Genomic DNA, 24,378 nt, shown 5'->3' with positions numbered 1-24,378 from the left:
AAATGATGCCCTTCTGTGTCTTTTCTGCACAATCGAGTATCTGAGCTTCCTGTTTCAGAATCTCAACAGCTTCCTTTGTTTGAGGTGTAATTGTGAAAAGTCCTCTGTTGTTCGGTCTTGCCTGAATTCTTATTCCCGGGTGATTCCTCTCTAACGCTACTACTGCGGCATATGATGTCTGGTTTTCTTTTAGAATAGGTCTGAATTTGGGGACAGGGAGTGGGGGTATTCTTGTAGTGATTCTGTGTTTATGCTGGTGGTGTTTGTGGATGTTTTTGCTGTGTGAGTCTGTCTTTGTGCTTTTCTGAGGGCCTTTCTGTTTGTCACTAGTGTAAAGCCGTCACTTGTTTGTGTTCGTCTTTCAGTGTTAGTATCAGTGTCTGAGCTGTCGTCCATTCTCGGTCTTTGTGTGCCCTGTGTGTGAGCAGTGGGAGAGATGGAAAGGGATCTGACTCGTCATCTTGGGGCAGTCATGATGGGGGTAGCGGATGATGAAGGTGTCGTGCCACTGTGAGGCGAGTCTGTGGGTCAGGGCGTATCCGGCAGCAGAGGCGGAGGAGTTGTTAACCCGAGTGTCAGGTAACAACTGCGCTTTATTGATGAAGCGACCAGCTGATAAAGCGGGGTGCGGACATCTGCGTATAATGCAGAGACCGCGGGTACAAAGATTTACAGGTTACCTGAGGTCAAACTATTTCTCTACAAAAAACAGGACAGGTACATACAGAAAACATGATGATTAACATTGTCTGGTCTGATATAAAAAATATTCTGTTACATATACATAATGCATGGTCACTTGGACAGACAATAAAATATACAATTCATAATAATGATAATAATTTGTGTTCGTCTGACCCTAGGTCAAATGTGAAGGTGTAAGGATCGGATTGAGTGACATACTGGCTGGGTGTTGTCTGGTTTATTGGTGGTTCCTTACTGAATGAATGTAAAGAATCTTCGAAGTTCTTATTGGCTGGTGCAAGCCGCAAAGTAGTATCTACACACAGACAGGGCAAAACAGAGGTAATGTTTCATACATCTGTGTTTGTTGGCAGACAAATAAATGGCGATTGTGAGAGACATAATAAATGTACAGTGATAAAACATATATCAATGGAAAGGCCAGGAAATTCCACATATGGCCAATTGCATGGGATTCAAGACAGATTAATGAATACAATGCAGTAGCATAATATATGTGACATGGTGAGACATTTGGCGTCTTCACAAACAGAAACATACATACAGTTTGATACAGATTCGGTGGAACATTGTGAGTACATGATTAGAATGTTTGCATGGCAATGCAAGTAGTGGTGATTGTACATAAATCAAGACAACAATGAGAGAGAGAAAACAGGATGCTCTTGTTTTGTCTTGGTCCCTCCGGTGGGTGATGCACACACACGTGTGCTCTAAAGAGACCGCGATCGGCATGATGCAGTCTCTTACAATACTTCCCCCCCGCCAAGCAAGGCGTCGATGCAGAAATCGTCTTGCTGACAATTGGAATGGGTGTGAAGGGCTTGGGCTGTGGGAGGGTAGGAGGCTGAAGGGCAGTGCCGGCCAGCAGGAACTTGAGGAGGATGGTAGCGGGTTGAAGGGAACATCGCTCCTTCGTTGGTCAGGTCGTCTGGTACGAGTTCGGGGTGGGGGGCAGCAGGCTGCCTGGAGGAGGCGTCCAGGGTTCCTGTGGTGGGGTGGGTCATCTCAGAGGGTCAGACATCTACTGAGGAATAGGGAATGGCTGGAAGCAGGGAGGCGACGAAGGGTTCATTGGCTCATGGGTCATCATCTTGGGTCGGACGTCTGCCATTGGCTCCTTCGGATCACTCTGGGGTTGTAAGGACTGGGATATGAGCGACATACTGGCTGGGTGTTTACTGGTTTATTGGTAGTTCCTTACTGAGATAAATGTACAGAATCTTCGATGTTATTGACGCGTGCAAGCGGTAATGTAGCGTCTACACACAGACAGGTAAAACAGAGATAAAAGGTTCAGACATCTGTGTTTGTCAGCAGACAAACAGATGGCGATCTCAAGAGACATGATTAACATACAGTGATGAAACATACATCAGTGGAAAGGCCAGGAAATTCTACATATGGCCAATGCATAAGATTCGAGACAGATTAATGGATACAATGAAGTAGCATAATATATGTGAAATGGAGAGACATTTGGCGTCTTCACAAACAGAAACACACATACAGTTTGATATAGAAGATTCGTTGGAACATTATGAGTACATGATTAGAATGCTTGCATGGCAATGCAAGTAGTGGTGATTGTACATACATTAAGACAACAATGCTTAGGGAGAAACAGACGGAAATATTGTATGGTTGAAATCGTGTTCCTGTAGAGAAAGAAAACGAGACGCTTGCTTTGTCCTGTCCACTTCGATGATGACGATTTACGAACACACAAACACACACGTGTTTGGAGGAGACAGCATCGGGGCTCTTAAAAATACTCTCCCCCAAGACGTGTCTAACGTCTGATTGTTTGGAAGAGATGGCGTCGGGCTCTTACAATGTTCCCCCCACAAGCTAGGCATCGATGTGGAAATTGTCTTGCCGACAATTGTAGTTGGCTCGAAGGGCTTGGGCTAGGGGCGGGTAGGAGGCTGAAGGGCAGTGCCGGCCGGCAGGAGCTCGAGGAGGACGGGAGCGGGTTGAAGGGTGACGTCGGATGATCCTTCGGTGGCCGGCTCGAGGGCTGAAGGATGACGGCGACTGATCCTTGGTAGCCAGCTCGAGAGGGGCGGCAGCAGGCTGAAGGATGACGTGGCTGGTCCTTCGTTGGTCAGCTTGTCCAGTACGAGTGCGGGGGCGGCTTCAGGTTTCCTGGAGGAGGCGTCCAGGGCTCCGGTGGTGGGGTGGGGTCATCTCGGAGGGTCGGACTTCTACTGAGAACTCAGGAACAGCGGGAAGCAGCGAGGCGGAGAATGGTCTATCGGCGCGTGGGTCGTCATCTTGGGTCGGCCGGGTCCTTCGGGTCACTCTGGGGTCACCAGTGTAAGGACTGGGATATGAGTGACATACTGGCTGGGTGTTTACTGGTTTATTGGTAGTTCCTTACTGAGATAAATGTACAGAATCTTCAATGTTATTGATGCGTGCGAGTGGTAATGTAGCATCTACACACAGACAGGTAAAACAGTTAAAATAGAGATAAAAGGTTCAGACATCTGTGTTTGTCAGCAGACAAACAGATGGCGATCTCAAGAGACATGATTAACATACAGTGATGAAACATACATCAGTGGAAAGGCCAGGAAATTCTACATATGGCCAGTTGCTTGAGATTCAAGACAGATTAATGGATACAATGCAGTAGCATAATATATGTGAAATGGAGAGACATTTGGCGTCTTCACAAACAGAAACACACGTACAGTTTGATACAGAAGATTCGTTGGAACATTATGAGTACATGATTAGAATGCTTGCATGGCAATGCAAGTAGTGATGATTGCACATACATTAAGACAACAATGCTTAGGGAGAAACAGACGGAAATATTGTATGGTTGAAATCGCATTCCTGTAGAGAAAGAAAACGAGACGCTTGCTTTGTCCTGTCCACTTCGATGATGACAATTTACGAACACACAAACACACACGTGTTTGGAGGAGACAGCGTCGGGGCTCTTACAGGGTCACCAGTTAAGGATCGGATTGAGTGACATACTGGCTGGATGTTGTCTGGTTTATTGGTGGTTCCTTACTGAATGAATGTAAAGAATCTTCGAAGTTGTTATTGGCTGGTGCAAGCCACAAAGTAGTACCTACACACAGACAGGGCAAAACAGAGGTAATGCTTTGGACATCTGTGTTTGTCGGTAGACAAACAGATGGCGATTGTGAGACACAATAAACGTACAGTGATAAAACATATATCAATGGAAAGGCCAGGAAATTCCACATATGACCAATTGCATGAGATTTGAGACAGATTAATGAATACAATGCAGTAGCATAATATATGTGAAATGGTGAGACGTTTGGCGTCTTCACAAACAGAAACATACATACAGTTTGATACAGAAGATTCGGTGGAACATTATGAGTACATGATTAGAATGCTTGCATGGCAATGCAAGTAGTGGTGATTGTACATAAATCGAGACAACAATAGTTAGGGAGAAACAGACGGAAATATTGTATGGTAGAAGTTGCGTTCCTTGAGAGAGAGAAAACGGGATGATCTTGTTTTTGTTTTGGTCCCTCCAGTGGATGACGCACACACACGTGTGCTTGAAAGAGACCGCGATCGGCGCGATGCGGTCTCTTACAAAGGCACCGCAGAAAACAGGATGTTCATTACAGAGAACACGTTGAGCGGGGACTTTACACTCTCTCACTGCTTGCACCCGCGAGAAATTTAAAAGTATTTTATTTTATAAATATTGTCATATTGGTATTAATTGCTTACCCCATTTCAAAATAGAATTATCATAAGACGAATTATCATAACTCGAGCACTACCTGGGTACCTGAGTATTTTAATAGTTTTATCACAAAAAGTGCATTCAGTCATGAAAATGATATGGAAATACAGTAATTAGTGAATATTTCTCGAATGGGCGAATTTTCAGAGAATAATGCATATATATGTTCCATAGAGAAATCCGCGAATACGGAGGTGCAATAAGTCCGTTGTGTTGGGTGTGGAGAGTAAAAATAGTAATCAGCTTCATATTCATTTTATCCCTGACGTTGCCACAAAATCGGGCCTCCTCTTTGTGCTTCGCTGTCGCCTAAACCTGTGCAGAAGAACCTCAGTTATGAATGCTGGAACTGCAAGGGCGATACCTGAAGAAGAAAATGCATAATGCTTACTAACATTATCACAAAATATATATATATATATATATATATATATATATATATATATATATATATATATATATATATATATATATATATATATATATATATATATATATATATATATAGAAGAGAGAGAGAGAGAGAGAGAGATGAATTCAGCCTAATGTAAAAATCTTTAAAGTCGTTCACCATCAAAATCAGAAAGATTAGAACAATTTACTAACCTTCAAAATGATCAAGAACACCAAAGACCCTGTACTAGTAACCAGCAAACGATCAAGACTTTAGAAGGGGTCTTAGAAATAAGAATTTATCAATGCAAAGGATGGACTAACCAAAGTTTCCATATAAATGTTACAGATCACAATAATCGATCAGTCAACCGAAATGCAATGGTTAAGAAGCAACCCCTGCTATCAAACCTTTCCTATAGTGCCATCATGTTATTGTTTCCTGATAAACACTTTTTTCTTTTGTCTTTGCAAAAAATTTAGTTGTTTATATGAGACCTAACTAATGTGGAGGGATTCTTTTGGTCCTTTTGGTTGCGTGGGTCGCCAGAAGATACAGTGAAGAACTAAAACATCTTACGTGTACTGTATTTGTTTGGTTAGTACAACCTGACAAGAGTTAGACTCACTTTATCAGGCAGCTGACATAGAATCATAAGACTTCCCATGAAAGGTTTAAAAATATGGTTTTACCTTTACCTCCCACATAGATGATAAAAGTACTCAAAAAATCCTTGAGGTTCAGTGCACGAGCTTGTGAAGTTTCTTCTGTTTTTATTGATTTCAAGCACTCTGTCGCATTGATGACCCCTTTGTTGAAAACATGACTTAGGATGCCAGCTTCACGCAGACGTAAGATCCTGGAAAGGAAATGAAAGGCACAAATTAAAGGATATAAAATTTCATAAGAAAGGAACAGGATCTTGGCTGCTAAACCCAGTTTTCTATCCTAAAGACACAAGATCTTATGAAAAGACTAGATGAAAATGATGTCCCTAAATGGCGCAAAGTCACATATTTCAAGTGAAACTATGATGATAAACAGAATTTAGACACAGCTTTAAGTAACTGTGTACAGGGAAATGGGGTTTTGTTTCTTCGTCATTCAAAAGACTAACCTAGTAAATAAAGAGACGCAGCTATATATTTTGAAACAAAGTCCTTCCTGTTGTCGTTAATAATTATTGTCCTTTACATTATGTCAAGTTCATTGAATCTCTTCATACAGTAATTAGGTTTATAAATTATTCTGATTATCTAAATGAACTGAGGGACTGAGTGAAGTCGTGAAAGGCAAGATATTAGACTGTCGTTGTTAATGATGTGTAAATTAACCCTTTGAGATTTGGGGCAGGGGAAAGGGGGTTACAAAACTGACTGATTATGGGCAAAGCAATGATTTTCTTATATTTCTTGCCGAGTTTTATCTTTCATGATGTAAAACTGGTTCTGGTGTCATCTTGATGCTGAATATCTGTACTGTGTTTTAGTATGTTAAAAATTTGAAACAACAAAAAATAGTGTAAAAATAATAAACTGAAGTTCGCAGAAAATTTCCAGGAGAGGACGTCACCAGAATTTCCAGGTCAGAAATAAGATTGATGTCATACAAAGTCGTCAGAGTCTCAAAGGGTTAACTAGTAAATATTTTTCTTCACTTACAGACCAGCATGAAGACTGATTAGGTTGGAGGAGGTATTGGATCAAAAAGGCCTAGGAAGTAGAAAATTGTACGCATGACAAGGGTGAATGGCACAGGATGTATTTACTCGTATAGGTGGGTTCATTGCACTCACTCCTGTTGAGACATTTGAATGTGTATAGGGAGCGTCTAACTTTTCTGATCATGAGGTTCATCCTTGATTTATAAGGTACAGGATGGATGTGGCCACGACTACTTTGATATGCTTACAATTGTAAGCCTTGAATATGAAGTGAAATAAAGGAAAAAACTCTCCCTTTCCCGGTGGGATTCGGACCCATACACCGTATAAAAGTAAGGTTATAGCTTACTCATAATTCTAGCAAGACTGATATTGTAAGAGACCGCATCGCGGTCTTTCGAGCGCACGTGTGTGTGCATCATCCATCGGAGGAAACAAGACAAAAACAAGAGCATCCCGTTTTCTCTCTCTCAAGGAATGCAACTTCTACCATACAATATTTCCATCTGTTTCTCCCTAACCATTGTTGTCTCGATTTATGTACAATCACCACTACTTGCATTGCCATGCAAGCATTCCAATCATGTACTCACAATGTTCCACCAAATCTTCTGTATCAAACTGTATGTATGTTTCCGTCTGTGAAGACGCCAAACGTCTCGCCGTTTCACATATATTATGCTACTGCATTGTATTCATTAATCTGTCTCGAATCTCATGCATTGGCCATATGTGGAATTTCCTGGCCTTTCCATTGATATATGTTTTATCATTTTATCATTGTACGTTTATTATGTCTCTCACAATCGCCATCTGTTTGTCTGCCGACAAACACAGATGTCTGAAATATTACCTCTGTTTTGCCCTGTCTGTGTGTAGAACTACTTTGCGGCTCGCACCAGCCAATAACAACTTCGAAGATTCTGTACATTCATACCTAACCATCTCACAGACTCATAAACATAGAGTTACGGGCTGCTCTAGGAGCAAGAGCCCGTGCTGGCACAAGGCCAGCTAAATCTGAAACAACAATGTACGATATGTTTCTATAATGCACTGCTGAGCATGAACCAGCAACGCATTTCCGAGTCAGTTGGCTCTCTGGTCTCTTACAATAAACTTGTCACCAAGATGTCGTCTCATTGCAAACCCAACATGGCACAGTGAGTACGATTCGAACCAAGTCATTCCCCTGATATGTCGACCACCCCAGGCCACGCCGAGGCATGCCTCTCCTGCAATGCCAAGGGCCTTGTCGTGGGCCGTGATGCAAGCACAGATGTTAATTGCAGACCAGCAACACGCCATCCGTTCCCTTCAGGATGCCCTTCCTGGTTCTGGATCATGTGCTGGGAAAATCCCTGTCTCTGCTGCCCCTGAGAAATGTGATGTCGTGATGTCCTCAGAGCGTTCAGGTCCTGGAGACGTTCGATGACGAGTTGGATCCACCTCAACAAGTTCCCGCCGCAGGATGTTGTCCTGCATATTAGACTCAACTGTGTGCTGGCACTGCAACGTGCACTGGACGCTCGGTACTCAGAGGCCAATGGAATGCCCTTACTCCAGACGCGGCTCTGGATGCCATTGGGAATACTGTGTTACGATCGTCGAATCAGGCAGTGCAGTGGTCCGAACTCTTTGCCCTCGCACAAGGGCACGAAGAGTCAGTGAGTGATTATTTCTCAAGGTGTACTCAAAAGGCTGGGATTTTCAATGTCCCAAATGCGGGGAATGCTTGGCTGAATATATGCTATTACGGAAAATAATGGTAGGTCTCAGTGATCCTGTGTTAAAAAGACATGTGTTTCAGGCATGTGATACGTTTAAAAGTGTAGATGCCCTTCAGGCTTTGTGTTGTATTTTTGAAGCTGCTTGCTAAGACGTTGAAAGCGTCCCACGCGGTGCGAGGGAGTCGGCCAGCGCCTCAAGTGATGACGACACAGGCAGTGATGATGTACAGCCAGATGTCGCGGTGTTGTGCGGTAACTTGAGTGCAAAGCATTGCGGGAATTGCGGGGGACGTCATTCGCCTTGTCGAGCATCATGCCCAGCAAAAGGTATGACATGCCACGGGTGCAAAAGGTAGGGCATTTCCAGAAATGTTGCAGGAGCACGAAGAAAACGCCGCTCACCTCGAGTTCAGTGATTGTTGCAGACACACACCTCTCCCCCAACCCTACAGTCAAGGCTTGTGTTTCCCATGGGAACGGGAGGTCGGTGTCCACACTCATCGTAGCAGATACAGGAGCACAGATCTGCGTTGCTGGACCCACGATTCTTTCAAGCCTGCACATAAAACCCCTGGAGTTGCAACCTCAAACAAGTCTGAAGGACGTAGCTAATCTCCAAGTGAGATGCCTCAGACCAATGGCATGCACCATTGAAATACTGTAGGTGGGAGATGCACGAAGCAGGAGTTTACTTCGTGCCGATGGCCAAGAACTTCTATATATTGCTGAATGCCTGTAAGGAGCTGGGAATAGTACCTCCTGGTTTCCCTCACCCTTCCCCTCTCATTGCATCAGCTGATGTTACTAGTGAGGCAGTCTCGCAACCTAACTCCCCTCAGACAACGAAGCCAGCCAACATACCTATCCAACCTGTGGAGGAGAACATACCAAGACTTGAAGAATGGTTGTTATGTCACTTCTCATCTGTGGCCTTTAACACAACCAGGGAACCTTTACCTGTGATGACAGGCAAACAGCACCACATACACTTATGCTTGCACCACATACACTTATTGCCTGATGTCGTACCTTATGCCTGTCACACGCCGGCAACAATCCCTAAGCATTGGGAAGAGGAGGTCAAGGCCCAGCTTGACGAGGACGTCCGGAAGGGCGTGATAGAACCAGTCCCAGTAGGGGATGTAATGGAGTGGTGTGCAAGGATGGTCGTGGTAGCCAAGAAGACGGGCCAACCTCGCCGCACAGTAGACTTCCAGCACCTCAATACCCACTGTCTTCATGAGACTCATCATACACCGGCACCCTTTGACATGATTTCCAGCATCCCCATACACACATAGAAGACTACAGCGGACGCCCGTTGGGGTTTCCACCAAGTGGAATTGGACGAGGACAGCCCCCGCTGACGACCTTCATCACCCCATGGGGACGGTATCGTTATCGTAGAACACCCATGGGTCACTGTTCAGCTTCCGACGCCTACACGAAAAGGTTTGACAACGCCCTACAAGACATCACCAGAAAGCATAAATGCATCGACGACACCTTGTTATACGATCACAGCATCGAAGAGGCGTTCTGGCACGTATACGAATTCTTGTCGTGTGCCTCTGCAGGTATTACACTCAAGCCCAAGAAGTTCAAATTCTGCAAGAGAGAGGTTACCTTCATCGGGTACCACTTGGGATGGGAGTCATACAAGCCTGCAGACAAACGACTAGACGCCATTCGTAACTTCCACATGCCAGAGAAGCCCTCCATCACTGATATTAGGTCGTGGTTCGGATTCGTGAATCAGTTAGCCCCCTTCCTTGCAATGGCGCCCATCATGGAGCCCTTTAGGGACCTCCTCAAGAAAGCCCACAGGGAAAAACGTCTACTGGGATAGCCAGCTACATAGCAAACTCCAGTAGGCACAGGAGGTTATCTGTCAATTAGCCAAGGACGGCTTGGCATATTACGACAAGACGCGCCCTACAATAATCATGATGGATTGGAGCAAGGAAGGCATTAGTTTCATCGTCCTTCAGCAGTATTGTGCTTGTCAATCAGCTGACAGCCCCTTTTGTTGCAAGGGCGGCTGGCATCTTGCCCTATGTGGCAGTCAACACCTCAACCCCTCTGAAGCAGGGTACGCCCCTGTGGAAGGAGAAGCCCTTGCAGTCACCTGGTGCTTGTGGAAGGCCAGGTTGTTCCTACTTGGGTGCCCTAATCTCACCATCATCACGGACCACCGTCCACTTGTCAAACTACTGGGTGATAGGGCTCTTAAGGACGTCAACAACCCAAGATTGTTTAACCTGAAGGAGAAGACACTCCAGTTCAAGTTTCACATCAAATACCTGCCTGGAAAAAGGAACACTGCCACGGATTTTCTCTCAAGGTACCCAACCATGCGAGCACCCCACAAAGCTTCCAATGTGGATTTGGAGGATGACATTCAAGTGGTAGTGGCATGTGCAACCTTGGCCGCTTTGGAACAGGACATCATTGTGTTGGATGAAGACTGTGTCAGGAGCGCCGTGTCTAATGACCCAGTGTATCAGTTCTTGCCTGCTAGGGTCACAGCGAGCAATTGGCCCCAACAGAAGTCACAAGAACTCTCCTGCCTTCGTCCCTTCTTGAGCGTTCGGGATCGGCTAGCCATCAACCAGGATCTGGTGACATACTATGGACCAAGGATGCATACGTTTGGTTGTCCCCGAAGATTTACGTCATCAGGTAGCCTCTAACCTACATGCAGGACACCAAGGCCTCAACTCTATGCTTAGAAGGGCCAGGCAGTCAGTCTACTGGCCGGGAATAGAAGGAGACCCTCAGCATCGCTGTGCCCAATGCCCTTCATATGATGAACATGCCCCTTCACTGCCTCCTGAAGAAATGATGCACACGCCACCAGCAGAATACCCCTTCCAGAAAGTTGTCGCAGATATGTTTCAAATAGAAGGCAATGTATACATGGTATATGCAGATAGACTAACTGGTTGGTTAGAAGTAGCTCACTTCCCCAGTGGCGCCACATTCAACAAAATAAGCAATCATCTTCGATCCTATTTTTCACGTTGGGGACCCCCAGAACAAATATCGACTGATGGAGGTACTAACTTAGCCAGCGAAGGAGATGGAGGCCCCTTCTTCAGGAGATGGGGAGTCAAGGTCCGTCTGTCATCAGCCCAGTGTCCCCAGTCCAACAGCAGGGCAGAAGCAGCTGTCAAATCGGCAAAGAGGGTACTCCAAGAAAACACATCAAAAGGTGGAGCCCTTGAGTCAGACAAGACGGCCGTGGTGATACTCCAATATCTCAACACACCTCTCAGGGAGATTAACAAGTCGCCATCTCAGCTTGCAACGGGTCGCCAGCTGTGTGACGGGGTACCGACAGCTAAAAGACACCTGTTAGTAGACAGGTATTGGAGACGGACGATAAGTCGAAGGGAGCTACAGGTGGCAAAATCACAGGAGGCTATGCGCGCCCTTGATACCACCAGGATACTGCTGCCCATCAAACTAGGTACCCATGTACGCATACAAAACCAAGCTACTAAGCAGTGGGACAGAACGGGCATAGTCTCAGAAACTAGGCCCCATCGTCAGTATTCAGTCAAGCTCAACGGGAGAGGCAGGCTCTCAAAAAGGAACAGACGACACTTGAGTGTCATTGCTCCGCCCCCTAGCACACCTGTGTCTCCTCAGCACGGCACCTCCACGAGCCCTACGCCCATAGAAACGGTAACACACCCCATGCAGGAGCCCGGTGTCGTTAGTAGGCCAAAAAGGGCCGCTGATAGACCCAAGTGGCTCAAAGGACTTCATATAATACTGCTATTATTTGTTGTTTGCACATGCATGCAATCGTACAATTGTATCAAGAATTGATACTATTTTTCAGGAATCCATATTATTTCTTTTTCTGTATATGTATTACGTGTAGTATTTGAATGCCACCAAGCAGCGTACTCTGTGTATGTAACTGCGTGTTTTGGTATTGAAAAGTTAGTTAATTTTTTTTTATCTCAACATAATCATAGTGACATTTGCCCCTTTAATTTTTGCCATGTATATGTATAATCTTGAGGGGGGGATGTACGATATGTTTCTGCAATGCACTGCCGAGCATGAACCGGCAACACGTTTCCGAGTCAGTCAGCTCTCTGGTCTCTTACAATAAACTTGTCACCAAGATGTCGTCTCATTGCAAACCCAACAAACAGCAACATGTACATTCATTCAGTAAGGAACCACCAATAAACCAGGCAACACCCAGCCAGTATGTCACTCTATACCATCCTTACACTGGAGCACTTCTTGTCTTCCTGCTCATTATTTCGCACCTCTCTCACAATATGTTACCAGTGAACTTACTTTCTAATGTTTGTGTATATGAATCCCAAAATGGAAAGGAAATCCTATACATTTATCTCTTCTTCTGTTTGTTAGTATATACTTTTCACACCTACATGTACCTCGAGACTTACATGGGATCAAATTTGGCTTTGAGAGGCGATCCTTTTCTGAAGAGGAGGCTCTGTAAGAACGTTTTCATGAATCCTTCCGCCATGACGTAGGTGGTGCATTTCCCAATCTGAAATATCTTTTGGTTTTAACAGTCTTGATGACATGACTCTCTGTCAGCCACATTGCAAGCAATTACCATTTACTCTGAATCTAGATTCACAAGTACAAGCCTATATCTCTGTTTTAAGAAATTATATGGATATTTTTGTATGGTTATCTAGTTTTCATTGAGGGTACAGAATAACTTGCTTTTATACAAATTCTAAGGTTGATCGGAGTCACATTTACCTTTGAAAACAGCCCATGAGTAATCTGGAGAACAGCTGATCGTGGGGCGACAAGGACATGACCACCCTTGGCCAGAGTCCTGACAGCCGCTGGCACATCTGGAGGGCCACTGGAATCTTTGAAATTCTTCTGAATACGTCCGAGGCTTGAGTCTTTAGGAGCCAGCTGCGAAAAAGTTCAAAGATTCCTGACATGAACCATAAAAAGTTTGCTTGTTCTTGCGTCTTCATGTAAGAGTGAATGGCTGCAAACATTAGGTGTACAGAATTTAGGTTCAACAAAGAATAATATTGCTTAACCTAAACTAATCCCACCTTTGTTCTGACTTTTATTCTTCTTTTTCAGACTGGGGTAGATATGTAATCAATATCATACAGAATTAACATAACTGATTTCACTTGCCGAGCAATGGAATTATAGCTTTAGTTAACGGTGAACTAGTTAATGATCAGTAAATACAACTTTGAAGTGTCTAACCTTAGATGCAATATCAACCGAGGACCCTGCTGGCATCCACACAGGAAGGTCCGACTCAGCCAGCTCCTCGAGGTTGTTGAAGGGCAGTCTCATAGTCGGCAGGACGAGCAGCGACAGGAGGCTCGAACGGTAAACAGTAGTGACAATAAATGTCACGAAGAGCCACAACAGCGTGATGACCCTCACTGACTCGCCTGTTACTTTTCTTTCCACACCTTTTAGGAACGAGAGTGAGAGTCTAATGAACAGATGACCAACAGGTTAAGTTATGCAAGAAGAAACCTGTGAACTTCGTATAGAAGCTTGTTAAGATACAAAAATGCACATTTGTATGAGAATTGAATTTTACAATGCATACGAGAGCAAGACGTCTAATCTAGTCATAATGGTTCGCATCATCATGTTCTATGGCAAGTGTTCCTTAGATTTTCCGTAAAGAGACGCAAACATTTTGATGTAGAGGCGAATTCAGGGGCGTCATTTAGGGGGGCTAGGGGGGGGAAGTGCCCCCGACTCAAGTTGCTCCCCAGCCTCAACTTGCCCCCCCCTCACCCCACCAAGCCCCAAGAAGTAACAGCAGCTGGTTTTCCATTATTCCTACCGAAATTCAAATGTGTCATCACATTAAGTTACATCTATCTATCTATCTATCTATTTTATGTGCTTCAAAAAGCACATAAAATAGCTCAAAATAAAAAAAAACCAGGTGATTAGGCTCGCTTCGCTCGCCAAACCACTTGCCATCCCTACTCCCCGGCATCAAAAATCTGAAATGACACCCCTGGGCGAATTAGGACCATCTTGTCGCAAATTACCAATCCTCTCCTACCTCATTGGCAGCAACTGACAGATTCTTAAACCTCTGAAGCATACATGGGATTGGCTAAGCTGATAAATGTTTTTAAAAATACTTCTTGAGAATTAAGCTGGCATTATTTCTGTAACGTTTCTTTCCAGTGAAACAAGTTTAGTTACAGACGTCAAAGGAATGGTAGGCGTGGCATTTTCTATGGAAAATCCTTTCAAAAATGTTTGCGGACGCTTCAGTGCTTCAGAGGATCATAATAAAAATTTGTTTGCGAACAACGCAAAAGAATATTGTAGTTTATTAGTTAAAGTTGAAGAAGTGTTGGGTGCAATAAAACAATGAAAATTTAATCTGGTAGAAATAATTTCCTTCTGCAAAATATTTCTCAAGTGAATGAAATCATCACCCATGCAATCAAGGAGTGTCCAAATCACCAGAACAGCAAGCGTGACTGCATCTTTGGCTGGAAGCATTTAAGACAGAGAAAGACTCAAGAAGAAAAGATATAAATCAGAGAGATCAAAGGAAACGTTGGAGGAGCTAATAATTGCTCCATGTGGTCTCCACGTCCCGCATTACCTGACAGCACGAGAGTTGCAGTAATGTACCTCCATTAAGATATAACTAAGTTATGGTTTCTCTTCCAAAAGTGTAGGGTAACGACTGCCTAAGGGTCTAGAAAATGTGAAAATGAAGACGGGTTAATCACAGCTGGGGATTTAAGTAAAGAAAAGACACGAACATTGTAAACATTGACCTCTGAATTGTGAAAAAGGAGAGATAAGAAACAGAAAACTATACAAAGATTTGCGATCATATTTTAGGATGTCCGAGAAGAAAAAGGACTAAGAAAACCAAGGGGAGGGCCATCTTTGCTCAACTTCGCATGTTAATATTCTATTTCTTTGTGTAATTGTATCATGCTAAAGTCATCCATTCTGCACAGAAATTACTTATATCCTTGACTGATTGGTATAATTTACAAAGTGCTTATAATTACTTACGTATTTTCTTTATTCTTACTTTTCTTTTTTTTTATCTCGTTAATTCGAACAGCTTTTCCTCTTTGCTACTTCCGTCGGAAATGAATAATTACCAAGATATGAATATCATGAAGAACTGCTTGTGTGTCGAAACATTTATTATTAATGAACATTTCTAAGCGGTCGTAAGTCTAATGTGCTGCCATCTAACTTTGATTGCCACCTTATCCCTGTCAAGTAGACCGCTACGGCCTAATCATGATTGAGGAGAAGAGGGACGTCACCGATGCCAGGTAGGACGTTTGCATGATTCAGTTAATGGACGTTTATTGCCACGGTCGGAAACTACATTCCTAGTTATTTCTTATCGATTACATATAACTTAAATACACAATTTCATGCTTATTCCCATGACTTTCAATAGGATCGATCATATCAATATGAGGTGTATACCGATATTAAGCTGCCATCAAATTCTCGACACTCCCAAAAGATGTATACAGGGGACAACACATTACAATTTATGCCGGCAGGTACTTTTTTCAAGTTAAGAGTAGTTAATATGATCCCATAAGCAATCAATCAAAGAGATGGCTTTGAAAATTCAGTGGCCTGGTCAACTGGGAAGAGTGTTTGGTCTACTTTTTACGGCGCTATGATTGTGAATTACTGTTTCTGTGGAAACTTTCTTCTTGCTGACATTTTAGGTTTATTCCTTATGAATATTGACTCATTTTAAATAATAATGATGATGACAATGACCCCTGTGTCTATTCATCTGACGCAACCACATGCAACCAACGACCTCTAACAGAGCAACGCTTACCTTGTGCCAGGAGAGGTGCCAGAGTCCATAGCCAGGATTCCTCCAACAAAGCTCCGTTACTTTTCTTGGGGCGAACATTTCTGCCATTAGAAAACGCATAACATTTTTCTTTAGCTTTGGATGGCAATTTGAAGGCAGAGACAGGGCAAGATCATATATCAGATCATAAGAGTTGAAAGATTTAAAACTGCGCCGAATGAGCGATTAACTAGGCACTCGGGAGCTAAACTGTACTGCAAGTTGGAGGAGGAGGGTCAGTCCTTACCTGTGTTCGTGTATTTTCTCAGTAGCCAACAGTACGAAGAACATAGCGGTTGTGAATGCAACTGTTGTTATTATAATCCAGATCCAAACCTGTCGTGGAGAAGAACTCGTCTTTATTGTTCAGTAAGTTAGCCAATCGTCAGCAGATCAAACGCAAGGCCCACTACGTATGCGCTTGAGTTGTGACTACTTTATGCATCTTGTAAAGTACAGAAGTATTTTCATGAGGAAGGTCAAAATGCGTCGCACTTTTTGTAGTTGTTTTGTAACAGTAATTACAACTTTGTTAGCAAGATTGGCTGCTGTCGTATATTTGTATCTCATTCTGATCTTCACTGGTAATAAAAAATGTATTATTTCCCACAATTCACAATATTATTATATACCAATATATATATATATATATATATATATATATATATATATATATATATATATATATATATATATATATATATATATATATATATATATATATATATATATATATATATATATATATATATATATATATATATATATACATACATACATATATGTGTGTGTGCGAGCGTGCGTGTGAAAGTGTGTGTGCTGTATGCGTTTATAGGGAAGCACTGCTCAAATAGTTATTTGTTGTCAATACATGTGTATGCAAGTATGGAAATGGCGTCAACTTCTAGTTCCTGTTTAGGTTATAAGACTAAAAATAGTGGATTGGTGATTTAATCATTTTCGTTTGATAAAATTCCTGGATTCATTTTACTTTTTATACATTTACGTAATGTGAGCATCTTCAGTGGACTTCAGAAAAAAAAGCCCTTGTCTGTCACTCTACGCAAACGAAACTCGCTCTCACCAATGGCGTAAACCCCTTGATAAATCCACTAAAGTCGGCCTCAGAAGTCGGGCGTATGTACGTGGCTGTGAATTCGTCCTGGTAGAGGAACTCGCTGAAGGAGAAATCAGCGAAGCGGTCATTCGTCACAGCAAGTCCCAGGCCTGACATGTCAGCCTCCTGGAGTTTGGAAACAAAACAAAACAAAGGTTTTCAAGCTGACTGACAATTAGAGCCTTACTACTAACAAAACCAACGGAAGAAACACTAACGATAATGACTACAATGACGATACCGGTAGTGAATGTCAAAATAACCTTGGCATCAAAGATAATTAAAAGACCTTCGTTAATACCCACCCCTCGTAGGACTTCGCCAGCTGCCCCGGTCCAAGAGCCGTTTGGCAGCTTGTAGCCTGCAGTCTGATCTTTGACCATGTGATGCCTATAGCTTCAGGAGAAAGATTGAACGCTGAATTCATTAACCTTTAAGGAAAGGAACATATGAACAACTATCACTGCCACGTTTATCCTATATATATATATATATATATATATATATATATATATATATATATATATATATATATATATATATATATATATATATATATATATATATATATATATATATATATATATATATATATATATATAGAGAGAGAGACAGCCTTACCATATATTCAAATGTCTGGCAAAAATCTCGAAAACCTCCAGCATGGTTCCTCCAACAATCTTAGGGTACTTGGCATTTTCGTCGACAAGGATGTGTGGCATCCACTACGGAAAAGGGCTGTCCATGAGTTGTAAATCACGTGTATACAGGAAGTGGGTGAACTCTTATCAAATATATCCCAATTTTATTTTTTGAAATGTTGATGAATTAATTTAATATATCTGGATTTGCTGTACTACAGCAACAACAATAACATCAATATCAATAATAATATCGTTATTATGGAATGTTATTAAAATTTAACATTATAAAATACAAGGTCCACCTACAACAATAGTAGCCAGGGCTAAGCATTTTGAAGAATTCGTGTCCATGGCGAATGGCCCTGTGGAGAGAAAACATGCCTTTATGACAAATCATTAAAACAAACTTTTTTATGTCTAAAGAAAATTTTGTTATCAGTAGGAATTTGAGGGTAAATAAAACTAGGAAGAAGCAGCATTGACTCTGAGTAAGGATTATGAAGGAATGGGAGAGGTTGACTCTCATGAGGATTTGGGAGTAACTATAACAGATGATGGTGGGATGAAGCAAGGCTGGTAGAGGGTGTGAGAAAAAGATTGGAAGGAGACTTGGAGGATCTGTGGAAGCTGAGGTGGGAATATATGAAGCGACTGTTGAGCCAACTCTCCTCTATGGAAGTTATGTTTGCGAGTTGATGTCGTGCAAAAAGAAATGAATGTGACAGTGACTGGAGTGTGAATGAGTGTGTGAATGTGTAGATACAGAGAGGCAGGCAGACAGACAGAAAGAGTCGCAAAACATGCCACAACTAGATGACCACTACTTCAAAAACTGAGAAACAACCAAGAAAATCTTTGCATTTCGTATTAGAAAACGATCATCAGTACATGCAATTTCTTGCGAAATAAATTCACTTCAGTTACCCAAGAATTATTTATCAAGTTGTGTCAAAGAATATAAATGCTCTCATCCTAAATGCAAGGAAATGAGTGATTACTTGGGTCATTATCTGAGTGGCTACAAAGTGTATTGTACCACCTTGCTAGCTGAGATATGCACTGCATTTCTAACTTTACTACTTTATATTATAGCCGGCTCGATTTTCCTAGAATAACTTTAGACTTTTGGAGGGCCGAACATTCGGGTTAACCTTCAATTAATTTGTTTTCCAATGTTCACCTTTTATTTCGGGAACCCCTAGCAATCTCTTTCATCATTCAAAAAATTAGCTTTACACTTTGTCTGGAGACAAACACAATTTGGAGGGTTCATATTGGGTGCCAGGTAAGAAGAAGAGAAAGAAAGAATGATTACTAATTCTCTTTTGCCTACGCTCCTCAAATCAGCCTGTGAAATACACCCTGTTTATTTGATGATTAATTCGCTGATTTATTCATATCGTTGAAGAGATTTCCAATCTAGTATTAATTAAAGCAGACATGAACTGATCTTAATGGTTCCTGAATAAATAAGATAAACGTTGTACATGGATATCCTAGTTCCTGCTCATTACTACTGAGGATTCCTTAGTCCAGAGAGATTCTGATGTTTTCAGTATGATATATTAAAACAGTCCAGAGAGAGTCTGATGCATTCAGTATGATGTATAAACACAGTACAGAAAGAGTCTGATGTTTTCGGTATGATGTATTAAAATAGTCCAGAGAGAGTCTGATGTTTTCAGTATGATGTATTAAACCAGTTCAGAGAGAGTCTGATGTTTTCAGTATGATGCATTAAAACAGTCCAGAGAGAGTCTGATGTTTTCAGTGTAATGTATTAAACCAGTCCAGAGAGAGTATGATGTTTTCAGTATGATGCATTAAAATAGTCCAGAGAGAGCCTGAAGTTTTCAGTATGATGTATAAAAACAGTTAAGAGAGAGTCTGATCTTTTCATCCAGCACGATGTATTGAAATCCAGAAAGAGTCTGATGTATTCAGTATGATGTATTAAAATAGTCAGAGAGAATCTGATGTAGTCAGTAGGATGTATTAAAAGTACAGAGAGAGTCTCATGTATTCAGTACGATGTATTAAACAGTCCAAGTATATTCAATATGATGTATTAAAAGACCAGAGAGAGTCTCATGTATTCACAATGATGTATTAAAATAGTCCTGAGAGAGTCTGATGTATTCAGTATGATATATTAAAAGTCCAGAGAGAGTCTAATGTATTCACAATGATGTATTAAAATAGCCCAGAGAGAGTCTGATGTATTCACTATGATGTATTAAAAGTCCAGAGAGAGTCTAATGTATTCACTATGATGTATTAAAATAGTCCTGAGAGAGTCTGATGTATTCAGAATGATGTATTAAAATAGTCCAGAGAGAGTCTGATATATCAGTAAGATGTATTAAAATTGTCCAGAGAGAGAGTCGGATGTGTTCAGTATGATGTATTAAAACAGTCCAGAGAGAGTCTGATTTATTCATTATGATGTATTAAAACAGACCAGAGGTCCAGAGAGAATCTGATGTATTCAATATGATGTATTAAAAGCCCGGAAAGAGTCTGATGTATTCAGTATGATGTATTAAAAGTCCAGAGAGAGTCTAATGTATTCAGTATGATGTTTAAAAATAGAACAGAGAGGCTGATGTATTCAGTATGATGTATTAAAATAGTCCGGAGAGAGTCTGATTTATTCATTATGATGTATTAAAACACCAGAGGTCCAGAGAGAGTCTGATGTATTCAATATGATGTATTAAAAGCCCAAAAAGAGTCTGACGTATTCAGTATGATGTATCAAAAGTCCAGAGAGAGTCTAATGTATTCAGTATGATGTTCAAAAATAGAACAGAGAGGCTGATGTGTTCAGTATGATGTATTAAAACAGTCCAGAGAGACCCTGATGTATTCAGTATGATGTATCAAAACAGTCCAGAGAAAGAGTCTGATGTATTTATTATGATGCATTTAAAACAGTCGAGAGAGAGTCTGATGTACTCAGTATGATGTATTAAAACAGTCCAGAGAGAGTCTGATGTATTCAGTATGAGGTATTAAAATGGTCCAGAAAGAGAATGATGTAGTCAGTATGATGTAGTAAAGAGTCCATAGAGTCTGATGTATTCAGTATAATGTATTAAAACAATCCATTAAAAGTCCAGAGAGAGTCGGATGTATTCAGTATGATGTATTAGAAGTCCAGGGAGAGTCTGATGTATTCAGTATGATGTTTTAAAATAGTCAAGAGAGAATCTGATGTATTCAGTATGATGTTTTAAAATAGACAGAGAGATTCTGATATATTCAGTATGATGTATGAAAACAGTCCAAAGAGCCTGCTGTATTCAGTATGATGTATTAAAAGCATAGAGAGAGTCTGATGTATTCAGTAAGACATATTAAAACAGTCGAGAGAGAGTCTGATGTATTCAGTATGATGCATTAATATAGTCCAAAGAGAGTCTGATGTATTCAGTATGATGTATTAAAAGTCCAGAGAGAGTCGAATGTATTCAGTATGGCGTATTAAAACAGCCCAGGAAAAGTCTGATGCATTCAGTATGATGTATTAAAACAGTCCAGAGTCTGATGTATTCAGTATGATGTATTACAACAGTCCAGAGAGAGTCTGTTGTATTTACTATGATGTATTAAAACAGTCCAGAGTGTGTCTGATGTATTCACTATGATATATTAAAATAGTCCAGAGAGACTCTGATGTATTCAGTATGATGCATTAAAAGACCCGAGAGAGTTTGGTGTATTCAGTATGACGTATTAAAGTCCAGAGAGAGTCTGTTGTTTTCAGTAAGATGTATTAAAATAGTCCAGAGAGAGTCTGATGTATTCAGTATAATGTGTATTAAAATAGTCCAGATAAAGTCTGATGTATTCAGTAAGATGTATTAAAATAGTCCAGAGAGAGGGAGTCTGATGTATTCAGTATGATGTATTAAAATAGTCCAGAGAGTCTGATGTATTCAGTATGATATATTAAAATAGTCCAGAGAGAATCTGAAGTATTCAGTATGATGTATTAAAACAGTCGAGAGAGAGTCTGATGTATTCAATATGATGTATTAAAATAGCCCAGAGAGAGTCTGATGTATTCAGTATGATTTATTAAAACAGTCCCGAAAGAGGATGGTGTATTCAGTATGATGTATTAAAAAGTCCAGTGAGTCTGATGTATTCAGTATGATGTATTAAAATAGTCCAGAGAGACTATGATGTATGCAATATGATGTATTAAAACAGTCCAGAGAGACTCTGATGTACTCAGTATAATGTATTAAAATAGTCCACAGAGAGTCTGATATATTCAGTATGATGTATTAAAATAATCCAGAGAGAGTCTGATGTATTCAATACAATGTATTAAAATAGCCCACAGAGAGTCTGATGTATTCAGTATGATGTATTAAAGCACTCCAGAGATAATCTGATGTATTCAGTGTGATGTATTAAAACAGTCCAGAGTCTGATTTATTCAGTATGATGTATTAAAACAATCCAGAGAGAGTCTGATATATCCAGTATGATGTAATATAATAGTCCAGAGAGAGACTCGTGTATTTAGTATGATGCATTAAAACAGTCCAGAGGTCCAGAGAGAGTTTTAGTGTATTCGGTATGTTGTATTAAAACTCCAGTGAGAGTCTAATGTATTCAGTATGATGTTTAAAAATAGAACAGAGAGTCTGATGTATTCAGTATGGTGTATTAAAACAGTCCATAGAGAGTCTTATGTATTCAGTATGATTTATTAAAGCAGCCCAGAGAGAGTTTGATGTATTCAGTATGATGTATTAAAATAGTCGAGAGAGAGTGTGATGTATTCAGTATGATGTACTAAAAGTCCAGAGAGAATCTGATGTATTCAGTATGATGTTTTAAAGTAGCCTAGAGAGAGTCTGATGTATTCAGTACGATGTATTAAAAGACCAGAGAGAGTCTGATGTATTCAGCATGATGTATCAAAAGTCCAGAGAGAGTCTGATATATTCAGTATGATGTTTTAAAATAGTCCAGAGAGAGTCTGATGTATTCAGTATGATATATTAAAACAATACAATGAGATTCTGATGTATTCAGTATGATGTATTAAAACAGTCCGTAGAGAGACTGATGTATTAAGCATGATGTATTAAAACAGTCCAGAGAGAGAGAGTCTGATGTATTCAGCATGATGTATTAACAGTCCAGAGAAAGTATGATGTATTCAGTATGATGTATTAAAACAGTCCAGAGACAGTCTGATGTATTCAGTTTGATGTATTACAACAGTCCAGAGAGAGTCTGATGTATTCAGTATGATGCATTAAAACAGTCCAGAGAGTCTGATGTATTAAACGTCCAGAGAGAGTCTGATGTATTCAGTGTGTATTAAAATAGTCGAGAGAGAGTCTGATGTATTCAGTATGATGTATTAAAACAATCCAGAGAGATTCTGATGTTTGCATTCAGTATGATGTATTAAAATAGTCCAGAGAGAGTCTGATGTATTCAGTATTATGTATTAAAACAGTCCAGAGTCTGATGTATTCAGTGTGATGTATTAAAACAGTCCATAGAGAGTCTGATGTATTCAGTATGAAGTATTAAAACAGTCCATAGAGTCTGTTGTATTCAGTATGATGTATTAAAACAGTACATAGAGAGTCTGATGTATTCAGTATGATGTATTAAAACAGTCCAGAGAGAGTCTGATGTATTCAGTATGATGTATTAAAACAGTCCAGAGAGAGTCTGATGTATTCAGTATGATGTATTAAAACAGTCCAGAGAGAGTCTGATGTTTTCAGTATGATGTATTAAAACAGTCCAGAGAGACTCTGATGTATTCAGTATGATGTATTAAAACAGTCCAGAGAGAGTCTGATGTATTCAGTATGATGTATTAAAACAGTCCAGAGAGACTGATGTATTCAGTATGATGCATTAAAACAGTCCACAGAGAGTCTGATGTATTCAGTATGATGTATTAAAACAGTCCAGAGAGAGTCTGATGTATTCAGTATGATGTATTAAAACAGTCCAGAGAGAGTCTGATGTATTCAGTATGATGTATTAAAACAGTCGAGAGAGAGTCTGATGTATTCAGTATGATGTATTAAAACAGTCCATAGAGAGTCTGATGTATTCAGTATGATGTATTAAAACAGTCCAGAGAGAGTCTGATGTATTCAGTATGATGTATTAAAACAGTCCAGAGAGAGTCTGATGTATTCAGTATGATGTATTAAAACAGTCCAGAGAGAGTCTGATGTATTCAGTATGATGTATTAAAACAGTCGAGAGAGAGTCTGATGTATTCAGTATGATGTATTAAAACAGTCCATAGAGAGTCTGATGTATTCAGTATGATGTATTAAAACAGTCCAGAGAGAGTCTGATGTATTCAGTATGATGTATTAAAACAGTCCAGAGAGAGTCTGATGTATTCAGTATGATGTATTAAAACAGTCCAGAGAGACTCTGATGTATTCAGTATGATGTATTAAAACAGTCCAGAGAGAGTCTGATGTATTCAGT

At 40.7% G+C, this 24,378-nt stretch overlaps 1 protein-coding gene across 1 annotated transcript; it reads right to left on the bottom strand.

Moving 5' to 3' along the window:
• Positions 1 to 1,136: 1,136 nt before the first annotated feature.
• On the bottom strand, positions 1,137 to 18,243 carry LOC136841215 (glutamate receptor-like). Its single transcript, XM_067108247.1, has 11 exons — positions 18,190 to 18,243; positions 17,861 to 17,964; positions 17,545 to 17,635; positions 17,207 to 17,365; positions 16,370 to 16,458; positions 16,105 to 16,184; positions 13,488 to 13,702; positions 13,011 to 13,175; positions 12,683 to 12,789; positions 5,552 to 5,712; positions 1,137 to 4,823 (listed from the first exon to the last, which is right to left on the bottom strand). Exons 1-11 carry the CDS (start codon positions 18,232 to 18,234, stop codon positions 4,711 to 4,713), a joined length of 1,329 nt encoding a protein of 442 aa, XP_066964348.1. The 5' UTR covers positions 18,235 to 18,243; the 3' UTR covers positions 1,137 to 4,710.
• Between the last annotated feature and the right edge of the window lie 6,135 nt (positions 18,244 to 24,378).

Source organism: Macrobrachium rosenbergii, chromosome 8 (genome assembly GCF_040412425.1).
Source record: "Macrobrachium rosenbergii isolate ZJJX-2024 chromosome 8, ASM4041242v1, whole genome shotgun sequence".
In the NCBI taxonomy this organism is placed as follows: domain Eukaryota; kingdom Metazoa; phylum Arthropoda; class Malacostraca; order Decapoda; family Palaemonidae; genus Macrobrachium; species Macrobrachium rosenbergii.
This window is presented reverse-complemented; position numbering and strand designations above follow the sequence as displayed.

Coding starts and splice junctions, on each gene's coding strand:
- LOC136841215 (XM_067108247.1), bottom strand. CDS start 18,234: ATGGACACGAATTCTTCAAAATGCTTAGCCCTGGCTACTATTGTT. Junction 17,366..17,544: donor CTGGCGAAGTCCTACGAGGG/GTGGGTATTAAC, acceptor TCCAAACTCCAG/GAGGCTGACATGTCAGGCCT. Junction 16,185..16,369: donor GAGAAAATACACGAACACAG/GTAAGGACTGAC, acceptor TTCTAATGGCAG/AAATGTTCGCCCCAAGAAAA.